The 15,045-nt window shown below is 20.3% G+C and overlaps 1 protein-coding gene across 2 annotated transcripts; it reads left to right on the top strand.

The window, feature by feature from the left end:
- Positions 1–1,891: 1,891 nt before the first annotated feature.
- Positions 1,892–13,275, top strand: LOC122718924 (large neutral amino acids transporter small subunit 2). Of its 2 annotated transcripts, XM_043944336.1 has the most exons (8): positions 1,892–2,336; positions 7,407–7,625; positions 8,022–8,292; positions 9,540–9,663; positions 10,325–10,525; positions 11,487–11,636; positions 12,409–12,586; positions 12,904–13,275. In XM_043944336.1, the coding sequence occupies exons 1-8, from the start codon at positions 2,072–2,074 to the stop codon at positions 12,963–12,965; spliced, it is 1,470 nt and encodes a 489-aa protein (XP_043800271.1). In that variant the 5' UTR covers positions 1,892–2,071; the 3' UTR covers positions 12,966–13,275. The 2 variants fall into 2 exon arrangements, with proteins under 2 accessions (XP_043800271.1, XP_043800272.1); XM_043944337.1 differs by lacking the exon at positions 12,904–13,275 and having other exon boundaries at positions 12,458–12,583.
- The last annotated feature ends 1,770 nt before the right edge of the window (positions 13,276–15,045 follow it).

The raw sequence follows: 15,045 nt of genomic DNA, 5'->3' as shown, positions 1-15,045 counted from the left end.
TTTCATGATATGGAACAAAAAGTGCGTTAATATTAGATTTATTTTATCTGTAAAAATATAAGATTGTTTTGAAAAATTCTTTGTTTCTTTTTCACGAATTAAATTTGAAGGAATAAAAATAGCTGAAATCAATTATTATTTATATTATATAATAATTCAATAATTTCAATTACTTAAATTTCTTTTTTAATCATAAAATATTTATGATTATTAATGATTTATCACTTATAATTCACGAATTTAGATCTAGTCGTGTAAGTTTATTATGTTGTTTTATTTATGTCTGATATTATGTTTGTGTTGTATGTAATTTAATTCAATTAATATAAAATCATATATTACATTAATATAAAAGATAATTTTAATTTGCATAGATAATCTGAATTAATATAAATGTCAATAATTAATAATATTTTTTTATATATAAATAATTATAAAAACAGGATATATATTTTTTTTTATAAAATAATATAAATTTCATAAAAAACTGAGTTTTTAAATAAAAAAAAAATTATTCTTTAATTTTTATATCAAAAATAAGAAATTAATTTCAGATATATATTATAAATATGAATTCCATATATCATTAAAATTATTATACAAAGAAAAATGAAAGGAAGTGCATGATATTGTCGCAACGGATATGAACACTGGTGTAGACAAAATTTATTTACGATAAAATGTCATTCTTATTTTACATATCATATAAATATAAGTATTAAACATTTCTAATTTTTATTCAAATTAATTCGATATAAATAAATAATTTACAAATTCTGAAAAAAAGAAAAAGAATATATAATTATGAATTTCTGATATAATATTATAAAAATAGTACTTAATTATTTTTCCTGATAATCATACTTTAAAGATAATCAATATTCATATCAATGTTTATATATATTCGAATTATATTATAATAATTCGTATATTTATATTTTATTTTTTAAGCAGAGCCGACGCTAATGCAATGTCTCGTTTCGAGGGTTTCGACTTGATACTTTAAATATGGCATATGATATGGATGGTATTAACACGCTGTGCGGTTGTAAACGGAATTCGTATTTCTTTTCAATACTTTCCTGTGATCCTGATACGCGAAATTAAAACAAATCTTGCCAAAACAAAAGAACTTAATGAAAATATCATTCGTGATTGAATCTGGATTTTTAAATGTGTTCATAGTGATTGTATAATTGCTACATTTCACACAATGCACTGTAAATTTTCATATTTGTGAAAATTCATTCGCGTAAACGCTTAATTATATAAATATGAAAAACTATGATAACATGTACTATATATATATATATATATAATTGTATATATTATCAGTGATATCTCTTATTTTATTGTTTTGTAGAATTGTAATATATAAATGTAACATTTACAACAATTTTATAACGAAAATACCGATAATATAAATATACATACATCAATTTAATATTGATATAATGTTTCAATTATATAATTAATATTAAATTATAATTAATGTTTATTATATGTAATACAACATTCAATTGTAAAGAAATTATTATAATTTAAAAATAAGATTGAAATTAATATTAAATTATAATAAAATGTTAAAACTTAAATGAAATAAAAATGAAATAAAAATGAAATAAAAACTAGAGTCTCTTAGAGAGAAAAAGAGAGAGAGAGAGAGAGAGAGAGGAAGAGAATAACAAATTATCATGCATACGTCATGCAAGTTCCCGCGCTTCGATAGAAACAAGTCAGCTGATTGTAAATTCAATCAAACGGGACGATACGTAAAAATGTAACGGGTAAGTTGCGTGTATCAATTGTAGAAATGACGATCGTCGACAGACGGCGCCACTCTCGCTATTGCAGACAAAACTGCAGTCGCGCACGTGTATCCGTTGAGTGAACGCCACGCGGTCAGAGCCGGTGATTATCTGTGTGCGTGTGTTTCTTCCCTCTTTGCCGTTTTCACACGTGCGTCAGGCGTGTATCGTTCTCGGTATGCTCGTACTGTTCAGTACTTTTTCGGCTGTTAACAAGAAAGTGTCTGACGAACAGTAATTTCGGGAATAAGGAAGAAAACACGATGCCGGACAAAGTTGCACCGGCCGAGAAACAGGTCTTAAAGACCGCGAAAACCATCAACAGTGATAACAAAGCAGTGAAACTTAAAAAAGAACTCGGTTTATTAGACGGTGTGGCAATTATCGTCGGCATCATCGTCGGCGCCGGAATTTTTGTTTCGCCAAAGGGTGTATTAGAAAATAGCGGTAGTGTTGGCCAAGCTTTAATCGTTTGGATTTTTTCTGGTGTTTTGTCTCTGATCGGTGCATTATGCTATGCCGAACTAGGTAAGTATAAAAATCGATTAGATTCTAATTACAAATATCATTAATTTTAATTTAAAATATCTACGCAGTTGATTATATATGCATTATTTATATATACAGAATTGTCTTAAATATAAAATCACGATTGATCAATGATATACAAAAAAAATAAATTATATATAAATTGTTTTTTCTTTAATGAAAATATAATTTGTATAAAAGAAACAAATTTATTCATTGAGAAATATAAAAGAAAATTACTTTGAAAAAATAGAACGTAAATTATAAAAACAAAGTATATGAAATTTATATCAAAATAAACTGTGTTATTTATAGTATTATTTATATCATGTAAATTGCAAATTAGATTACGCAAATATCTATATCTACTATAAAAAATTGACTTATCGATATTTATCATTCTAATATTTGTTTTGTTCTAAAGTGTTCTTTCATTTTATATAAATATTTATTTTATTTTATTTTAGCTTTTTTTAAAAAACAAATAATGAATACTATCTGGAAAATGTATAGTTTATCATTATCTTCATATTTTTATTTATGTGTTCGCAATTTTATGTGTCTATAGACAGATCTTTCGACTCTTGCATCACCTTTTGCTCAAGCCAATTGACTTAGAAAGTAGTAGGTATTACTTTAGGCATTTATAATTTGCTCTAATTGTAAGTTAAACAAAAAATGATTAAATTATCTTTAAAATCAATTAGATTAAATTTTAATTTATAATGAAATACAATTTTTATAAAATAAATCTATAAATTAAATAATTAAATTTAAATTAATATAAATACAATATTATTAATATAAATACAAATATTATATTTATTTGTGTATATTCATATTTTATTATTAATCTCGATTATCCATTGCATTTAAGATTATTTATTCTTGTAATAATTTAAACATATTTATATATAATATATTCACATAAAATAGTTTAAATAATAAAAATAATAATTCAATAATTCAAAATTATTATGCTAAATATCGAGTTCCTATATATTTCAAGTATTGCATTGCATTTTGTTTGAAATTAATGTACATAGATAAACTTTTAAGTTTTTCATTTATTAAAAAAACATCAACGTTTTTTATCTTTTTATGTATTGAATATCTTATTGACGTTTTACGACGTTATATGTATTACATTATATGTAATACATTTACAGAATTGATGATTTTAACAAAAATTATAGAGAATTTTATATTATTGATTTAATTTTAATTTACATTTACATTTACATCTTATCATATTAAATCTTTTACATTTAATAATAATAAATCTTTATAAAGATATCAAATTCAATTACTTTTATTAAATAACAATATTTTGTCAAATCACGATTTTATATCATTTTCAATTTTGTAGAAATAAATTTAAATATATAGAGGAAATAGAGGAAAAAATTTATATTTTTGAAGTCGAAAATTCGTATTTTTTAATTCGATATTATTGATTGAAATTATATATCGAATGTTTCTAATTTCATTAACATAATGTATCTAGAAAATGATAAAAATTAAGCATGAAATTATCTTTTAAGATAAATAGACAATTCTAATTCAGAATAATATTTTAAAATATAATACAATTAGCTATTATCACAAAATGAAATATAATATTTAATATAATATATAATATAATATTTAATATAATATATTATTATGTTATGTAAGGAATTTATAAAGATTGCTATATAATGAGAGAAACCGTTTAACGAAAACTATAATCCGAACAAATGGATTAAATGTTAGATATCGAATTTAAAATATGTACGATAAATTTCTTAATTCCTATAGATTTTAAATGAAATCATATCTAGCAAGATGATTTTTCAAGCAATTATGAAAAGAATTAAAAATATTTAAATAATAATATACAAATAGTTAGCTTTATATAAAAATGATTTGTTTGATTATCTTTAATTATACATAAGCGTATTAATTTTAGATATCTTTTTTATATTTATTATATTTTAAAATTTATTATTATTATTTTTAATATTTTATAAAATAATTAAATGAATCATTGGTTGCACATAAATTTCAAGAAAAAATTAAAGAATAAAGTAAAAATTGTATACATTTATACATTACGAAATTGAGAAAATATTTATTGTTTATTCTCTAACGGAATAAAAAAATTTTTATCATTTCTGGAAAATATGTTTTCGTTCCAAAAAAATAATCTATTGACCTTTGTTTCTAAAGCTTTGAGAGAATTGTTTTATTATGATCATGGAACTGCAAAACACGTGCAGTTATTATTATCAGTTTCTAAGCGTTTTATCAATTACGGTCGTTCTAATTATGCTTTTGGTTCATCGTTCTACAGTGCTTATAGTGTATTAATCAAAATATTGTAAAATTTAATTCAATTATGAGAAAACTTCCATCATTAAAAAATATTATTAGTATTAAAGGAATAAAAATAAATCGAAACTTTTTCATTATTTTTTAATAATCTTTTTTCAAAAATTTATTATTTATATATATATATATAATTTATGTATATATTTTATTATAATATTTTATTATAAATAAAATATAAGTGACAAATGAAAGTGTATATAATAATAAATATTAAAATTATTAAATAGGTATATAAAAAAAAAATATAGACGTGAATGTTAATAGAAGAAAGCCTATAATTTCAGTTTGCAATGAGTCAAAGTGAAGAATAATTCATTATTTATGAAAATCAATGTTGATCCAGTTTTATCACTTGTAAAGTTCACTATCATCACGATCTTTTCGTGTTTCTCACAAAAATAAGAGAAAAATATAAGGCACGTTCAGCATGCCAGACTATCTTCAAATAACTATGTGACTATAGCAAATATATACTTACGTGTCTTGTCCGACTTATTTGAAAATTATCTGGCATGGCAGTCTTGGATATTCATAGATAGTACATTCATATATATATTTTATAGATACTATAAAATATGATATTGAAAATATTTAAATATTTTCACGCTCAAATATTATCACAACGTATAGTGAAATACCATAATTGAAATTACGGTAAATTGTATAACAGAAATAATTTTTTAAATGTTATTAAATTGTTCGATTTTTTTATAATACTCTTGGCTCAATAACTGCATTATTTTTAATTTAGTTTTCTAAAAGATATTACTAATTTTTACTAATATTTTTTTTTTATTTATTTATTTTCAATGACAAAAAGTATTGCAAATAATTTTCTTAAATCCTTCGAAAATATGAAACGGTCTAATAAATATTTCGGTTATGACTCGTTTTTGCCTAACTAAAACTACTTTCGTAAAAATATGTTTAGTTTCTCTTTATAAGATATAGCTTAATTGTAAATCGTATAATTTATATAATTAGATAATTTTTCGTTATAATTTTTTTGATATTATTACGCTAAAATTCAGCAGATGAAATAATCTTTAGGATCGATTTTATATTTTATACTTTGTCATATTATATCTGGAAATCTTGATTTGATCAAATTTTTGCGATGAATCATCTTATTTATTTTGAAAATAATAAAGATTCATTTCAGAAAACTGAAGAAAAATTCAGAAAAAAAAAGAATAATTATTACGAATTCTAATTGCTGATAATATATACATACATGATATTTAGTAATCCTTGTCATTAAAAATATTAAATCGAACGTTTAAACAAATATTATTGGTTCTTGTTCTTATTGATATGCAGAAATGCATGAGTCAGTTGTTGAAAATAACATGATTAAAATGTGTCATGGCACGCGACCAATTTCACTTGATCCCTGAACTCTGTAAAAAAGGTCAATGATACTTTATTAAGTTATTGATGCGATTAATTGTAACGTAATGGAACTGATTTCGTTGAATGTCGTGTGTAAAATTTCTAGAGACAATTACTTATTGAGAATTAAGAATTAAGAATTTTCGAATTTTTATTTATTTATTTTTTTTTTTTGCAATTAATCACATTTATTTTAATAATTAATACTTTAAAAATATTTATAATATATTATACTTTTATTATCTATATCTATTATATTTTATATTATTAAAATTACAAATTGACAATATTTAAAGTAAATCCTAATTGTGAGCTTTCAATGGCATTTAATACATTTCATCTCATTGAAAAGTGAATGAGTTTCAAATATCAAACAATTTAATTAGATGAATTTAGTTGACATACTTTCACTATAGATTAAATTTATCATGATTATTCATAAATTGGCTTATAACGAGATTTAAACGGATGAGCAATGTTATGAAAAGTTTTCAAACCAAACTTTATTCTATTAATACAATTAAATCCATATGGATCATTATTAACAAGAATAAATTTTGTTTTATAAAAAATGTATTGAGATAAAAGAATTAAGAAGATCTGCCAAAATTAAATAATTCAATTTCTTTAGATATAATTTAATTATATATTTATTCTTTTGATTCTTCATTCATTTTATATTTATATTTACATCTTTTTTTATATTTATCTATTATAAAAACTATTTATATATTTTCATTACTTTTATTTTTACTATAATTGATGTTACAATTTTATTTGATATATAATACCTTCATTATTTCTCGTAAATATTATCAATAATCTGTCTTCTTCAAAAAAAAATATTTTTTCTTTTTTTTCATTATTAATTCATTATTATCATTGTTAATGATATCTAGTTTATATTATATATCTTTATATTTTTATATATCTATATTATATATCTTTTGTATTAATTCTATGGTAAAAGTTTATCAATCTTAAATTTCTATATAATTTAATAATTAATTAATTTTTATATAATTTATAATAAATTTCTATATTTTATATATATATATATATATATATAAATCGAAATTAACATTAAATTAACCTAACACAAGCTTGTTATTCAAATAAAATTTAAATTCATAATTTTAAATAATAGATAAAACAATGTTAAGAAAATATTCGAATGACTAATACGCCAAACAATGATGTTTTTTCAGAAACTTAAAACTGTAACTTAACTTTAAAAACTAACTTGTATAAAAATAGAAATAAATGTTTAATTTTTATTCGTTTAAAAAAGAAATCAATTTTCAGGTACTATGATCCCAAAATCTGGTGGTGATTATGCATACATTAGCGACGCTTTTGGACCGTTACCGGCGTTTCTGTACCTCTGGGTAGCATTGTTCATTCTTGTACCAACAGGAAACGCTATTACAGCTTTAACATTTGCACAATACATCTTACAACCAGTTTGGCACGGTTGTATTCCTCCTTATGCAGCAGTACGATTACTTGCTGCTGTTATTACGTGTAAGACCATATTTTATTTTTGCTTGATATATGTCTATACCATTTTCATATATAATAATTTTTTTTTTCAATCATGAAACGAATTTTTCTGAAAGATGAACATTTTCGATGTTATAGTGAACAATTTTTAAATATAATTATCGATTAGAATCTATCTTTGAAAATTTTTTTTTAATAGAGAAAAAATTTTTTAGTTATCTATAGAGTGATATACAACAACCTTCATAACAATAACAATCATTATTATCAATTACATCTTTGAATTTATTTATAACAGAATTTTTTATAATATTCAAGATATATAATAATTTAACATGTAAAATTAATGTTCTATAAAAAATAAAATTGCAATAATTGTCCCAACTTCCAAACTCAAAATGTAATTATTATTCACAGGTTTATTAACTGCCATCAATTGTTATAATGTGAAATGGGCAACTAGGGTGCAAGATATATTCACTGGGACCAAAATTTTTGCCTTACTGATCATCATGGTCACTGGATTTTGGTGGCTTTGCATGGGTCACACAGAAAATTTTCGACATCCCATGGATGGAACGAATACACAACCTGGCTACATTGCTTTAGCCGTTTACTCGGGCCTATTCTCTTATTCTGGATGGAATTATCTGAATTTTGTTACTGAGGAATTAAAAGATCCTTACAAGTAATTTATTTTTATTAAAATTTAGATTTTAATTGTATTATATGTTATAATTAATTAATTATACATATACATATTATTGTATATTATGCATTAGTAATATAGATAATTTTTTATAATATAGTAATAATTTAAAGTATATTTTAAATCAAAAACTAATTCGTTTTATCTTTAGATACATTGGTTAGTGAATACTTTTAGCAACAGCAAATCAATAATTTAGTTTAAAACAAATATAATTTATTTTAATAATAATTTAGATATTATATTTGTTCGAAAATTGAAAAAAGAATAAGTTGAGTATTTATAAATGTAAATTTTGAGAAGAGATTTTTCATGATACATCACAAGACAAACAATATTTATTTTGATTTCTTTTTTTTTCACATGATCTTTTTATTCGATAAAATATGAGGAGAATTCAAAATTTTAATCGAATTATATTAGATATTGATCGTAATCTTTAATATATAAACATTAATTATTATTTTTTTATATAATATTATATAAAATATAATTATATTTATATTATTAATTTTATATAATTAATTTATATAATACAGAATTATATAGATATTAATTTTATATTATATTATATAGATATTAATTTATATAATAGAAGAAAATATATAAATGCTACCAGATTAAGAATTTTTTTAAAAGATTAAATTCAAACTCATAATTTGTAGCAAATATTAAAATTTTAATAGAAATAGAAAATATTCTAGGACTTCATCGTGAGTATACATCAAGAAATCAAATAAGGATTTTTCAAAATTTCTACATAAATATTATCATGTTTTTATATACATATTATATATTTAAAAGCAAATAGAATAAAGATTGTGTATGTATATATATATATATATATATATATATAGAATAAACATAAATATAACATTGTAAGAATTATATTTATAATAGATTATGACAATAAATTCATAACACGCTTTTTTGCTTAACAAAATAAACAAAAAAAGAAAATAGATTGAATTTTTAAATATTTAATAATATTATTGCAAACAAAGAATTTTTTTCAAGAATTCGGAGAGCTATATTTAAAATGGAGTAAATAACGCATTTGCGTATGTTTATATTTAAAATATTATTATGTTAAAGAATTTTTATGATTCTTGTTGTATACATTTTTTTGTCAATATTTATATTTTTCAAATATAAAATGTTTGCTTTATTTTTATAAAAAATTTATATTACATTCATATTATCTTGATTAATTGTTATTCTTACAGAAATCTTCCAAAAGCAATTTGTATATCATTACCATTAGTAACTATAATTTATGTTCTGGCGAATATTGCTTATTTTGTGGTATTAACACAAGATGAAATTCTGGCATCGAATGCTGTTGCTGTCGTAAGTTTTTCATAGTTTTTCGAAAATATAAAATTTTTTTCGAATATTCCTCACTATTTATCTGTACATATATTGTTTATTATTATTACTCTTATTATTTTTTATTCATCTTAATTATTAATTATATTCGTATAAATGTAATTAATATCGATTTCAGAGGAAAAACCACTTAAACAAATGTAAATTTATCTAATTTATGATTGTACAACGATAAGCTGGTTACTTATCAAATTTTAGATAAGTAAAAGTTAAAATATACTTGCCATAAAATGTTTAATATAATGAAGACCAAGAAATGTAAAAATAAATTTCATTAAAATATCAATTTAATTTTACAAAAAAGTAAAAAAGTGTAATAGAACAGATTTACTAGACCACAATTGAACTATGAAAAGTAATCAAAAACTTACATTAATTTATTTCTAAAATATTTATATCAATGCACAAAACAAAATATAATTTTTTATTATTCTGTTTACATTTTCCATATCTCATTTCACGAATCATATCACTAATGTTAATTATTCACGAATTCGAAATTTTTTGAATTTAAAAATTTCAAGATTTCAAATATTTCATAATCTTATTTTAAAAGTATTAGAAACAATTTCTAAATTTATTAATCTATAATCTAATTTATTAATCTATATATCTTTTGTAGACTTTCAGCGATAAGCTGTTAGGCGTGATGTCTTGGATAATGCCAGTATTCGTGGCTTGTTCAACCTTCGGGGCGTTGAACGGAGCAATTTTCGCATCATCACGATTGTTTTTCGTAGGAGCTCGTAATGGACATTTGCCTGCCGCCATTGCCCTTATTAATGTTCAAAACTTAACACCCACACCTTCACTTATCTTTCTTGTAAGTATCTTTTATTTTTATATGCTTCTTTTACATATAAATATATTTTAATTTAATAAATCACATTATATATAATTATATATTTTTTTTTTAAATAAATATATCAAATTAATGAATCATAAAAAAACAAATATATATACATGATTTGTTTAAATTATGTTAGTGATAAAAAAAAATGTTAAAAAAAGAAAAATCTCTATTAGAAATATGTGAGATAAAAAGATAAAATTGTTTTTGACATATGTATATATATATATATATATATATATATATATATATATATGGTTTTAACATGCAATAATACTTTTATTTCGAGTAATATTTACGTAATATTACAACTTGATTCTTTTTCTGATATTTGAAGTGTTAGATAATTTGTTATTCAATATAATCATAAAAGAAAGATTAAGACAATATTGTCGAGTGACAGATTAAAACAATATTTATGGTAGTATCTTTAATCTAAATTATCCAGATTTTAAAAATATTTTGTATTTATTTAGTGATTTATAAAATTGTTCTCATTTTAATTTATGAATATTAATTGCAATAAGTTTTTCATCCCGTTTAATTGTCTCTTTAATCATATATAATGATCATATCTTTGATCATATATAATCTTATAAATTAAGAATAATTCGATTATTCAAATTTAAAAAATTTTTTCAAAATTTTTGTTCCAATTAAACATTTATAAACAATTATCTTTTATAACTATGAAAAAAATATTATCATTTATTATGTAATATATTATATTATTAATAATATTATTTTCTATTATTTTCTTTAAAACATATTTATTATTTTTTTTTTTTTGTAAAAAATACAATATAAAAATTTAAATAAGAGATTGAAATGGATAATTGCAATTAAGGCATAATAAAATATAAAAGTTTAATTTTTTTCTCACTGTTGTACTCCAACTATAACTGAAGCGTTAAACTATAATTTCCGTTTCTAGTGCATTATCACCCTGGCACTTCTAATCATAGAGGATGTCTATGTGCTAATCTATTATGTTAGCTTCGTTGAAGCACTATTCACCACACTCTCGGTGTCTGGTCTCCTCTGGCTTCGTTACAAAAGTCCCAATCGCATACGACCGATAAAGGTACATGAAAAAGTTCACAAATTTTCTTTTTTTTTATTAATTGTTTAATAATTTTTATCCGTGTATAATTGTGTTATAGTGAAGTATCGATAATAATTAAAGGATATCCATATAATAAAATAAAACTTTAGATGTCTAAGAAAGATTGATATGATATATATAAATTGAATATTATATTAAAATATTGTTATATTAAATACACAAATATAATATTTTCTTCGAAAAAGAATAGTGATGTTGATAGTGATATTTTTGAAGTTTTATTTTTTTTAATATCTCTAATATATATAAAAAACGATGTATATAAAGATACATGTATAAAATTACATGTCAAATCAATATTATTCCTATTTTGGAAAAAAATATTTTAGATGATTTTTTTTAGATTGTGAAAAATTATTGATCTGATAATAAAATCAATACAATTTTGACGTTTTTTTGATAACATAGTGATATACTTTTATTAAATTTTATCTATTATATTTTTTATAAGTTACCAAATAATATTTTTTTACTTTTGATAAAAAAAATCATAGGAAAAAATAAAAAAACAAAAAATGTAATATTATTACGATAATATAATTTTTTTTTGTTTAATATATGTAAATTATCGATTCTAAATAATTTTTGAAAATATAATAAATAATTATATATATATAATAATTAATGTTAATAAATTAATATTTGAAATTAAATAATTGAAAAAAAAAGAATTGTCATTTTTAAAAACAAGAAAATATATATATATAATTTGTTTATGATTTTGTTTTAGGTGTCAATTTTATTACCAATTATATTTTTCATCATTTGTGCTTTCTTAGTAATATTTCCATGCTATGTTTCACCATGGGAAGTTGGTGTAGGAGTGATAATCATTTTATCTGGCATTCCAATGTATTTGATCTTTATTTATTGGGAAAAGAAACCTAAGTGGCTTATACAATCGTCTCGTAAGTACTTATCGTTAATTATGATTTTAAATTCTTATATTTATTTTTATTAAAATTGTTAGTCTAATTATGTATAATTTTTATAATAAATAAATGTGAAAAATAAGTAAAAAATTATTTATCATAAAATATAAAAATCAATATAAATAAATTTTTTCAATGAAAATTAAAATTCAATTAAAATATTTGAATTTATATAATGTTATTACAATTAAAATATATAGTAAATAAGAATAGTAAATAATTATGAATATATTTAATTTATAAATATAAAATTTAAAATATTTATATAATTAAAAATGATTTATTTTTTACAGATAATTTCAATATGATTTGTGCTAAATTATTCATGTGCGTGCAAGAAGAAAGAAGTGATTGATCATCAATGTCCTTTTATTATAATATATAATTTCATAGATAGAAATTTCTACAATATGAATGTGTGCTGCAATGACTTATCAATTTGTTCATTTATAAATTTTAGAAGCGACAATAATAATAATGTATAAAAAAGAGTAAAACATATATAAAAAACAAGTAATCATCTAATTTCATATGAAAATAAACATAACATTCCAATAAAATCTATATTGTTATTTTATAAAATTTATAAATGAACTTTAACCATACTTGATTTATATTTTTACACATATGGATGATATGTCTGTAATTTTGATTAGCTATGTCAATTGAAAGATTCATCATTTATATGCAATAATAATTTTTTATTAATCTATATTCATAATAATATAATAACAAAATATCATTCATATAATATATTTAAATATGAGAGAATTATCGCTTCTTTCACTTTCAATTTTATTCATTAAATTTTTTATTTATACAAACTGTTTCAAAATTGTAGGTATAATAAAATAAATATCTATAGTAAAAAATTTTTAGATATAAAACGAATGTATTAAAAAACCAATTGCTTATTATTTAATTATAAAATTTGTAAATATGAATTATTATTCCACACAAATAAAAGAAAATATGAATATTAAGAAAAATCTAAAAGTAAAGAGATATTTTAAAAATTAATTATTTAATAGTATTACTATGAATAAAATATATTGTTTTTTATATCTTTATTTTTTCTTTTAAAATAGAATATTGAGTTTTACTTTATTAAAAAAAAATTGTAATCTCTTTATAAATATTCTTATTTTATTTCTTAATTTACTTTAAATAAACCTACAATTTTTAAGCATTTTGTGTATATAATCATGAAATTGTTTATTGCATCTTGTAGATAATACATACAATATAAAATCATAAGACTGCAAGAAGTATTCATTTCATAAATATATGAGATCTATCTTGTATATTGGCAAAAATTAAATTAAAAAACATAATATTTATAAGTATACAATTGAATTTAAATGATATGTTTTAGATCATTATTTTAGAAATTTTTGAGCACAATTTTTTTGATAAAAATCTAGGAAGTTTCTTGATAAATAATTGTGAATATTGCATCTATAATAATGAAAATAAGTACACGCATAATAATAATAATATAAATAGTACAATCTTAATATTTAAACTATTTAATTGTATATATAAATTGAATTATTATTTTATTCATTATAATATATTTTTTGATTAACTATCTTATTCAATAGATAAACGCTATAAGCGTGATCGATAAGTGATAATAATTCTTAAATATTTTGTTTCTTTATCACATTTTGTTGATTCTATTTATTAATAAATTATTTATAAGATGCTCAAAAAAATGATATGCTATAACTTGAAAAATATGTAATTTATGATTATATTTCTACTATTGTAGAAATATGTAATATCATATCTGGTCAAATTTTGCATTTAAAAAATAAAAAATATAACGATATCTTGCATATTATATTAAGAATATTGGATATTTTATACAATGTAAAAAAAGTTTTACAAAGAGATAATATTTTATACTACTATGTATTATTGTATTGAATTTTTGTAGATTAACAAATTTAATCTTCTATTATTATAATACCTTTTTAGTCTTTTTCTAAGAATATATCAGTTTTAATTATAATGTATATAATTTAATGAATAAGTTTTTTAAAAAAATGAAATAATTTGTTACAATTTTTATTGTAACTTAATATAATACAAGTTTCTTTTTGAAATATTTTTGAGTATTTTTATATATTTAAAGCGATTAATTATAACAGTAAATGTATTCAAAAAATAATAATTGATGATGTGCCTTGTGTATAACGAAATTCTGAATCCCACAATTATTGTAATATAATTTTTTAATATGACTAGATTTATATTAAAAAATTAAATATAACAATGTTAAATACCGTGTTTTTTTTAATAAAATTTGTTCCTACTGAAACTAATAACTTGTTATTAATTTAATTAATAAATAATATTCTGAATATGTTAATTATCTTTTAATTTACTCAAGTTCATAAATTGATTTAATAATTTTGTTTTTGAAACAA

Source organism: Apis laboriosa, unplaced genomic scaffold, assembly GCF_014066325.1.
Source record: "Apis laboriosa isolate Shangri-la unplaced genomic scaffold, ASM1406632v1 scaffold68_cov148, whole genome shotgun sequence".
NCBI lineage: Eukaryota > Metazoa > Arthropoda > Insecta > Hymenoptera > Apidae > Apis > Apis laboriosa.
This window is presented reverse-complemented; position numbering and strand designations above follow the sequence as displayed.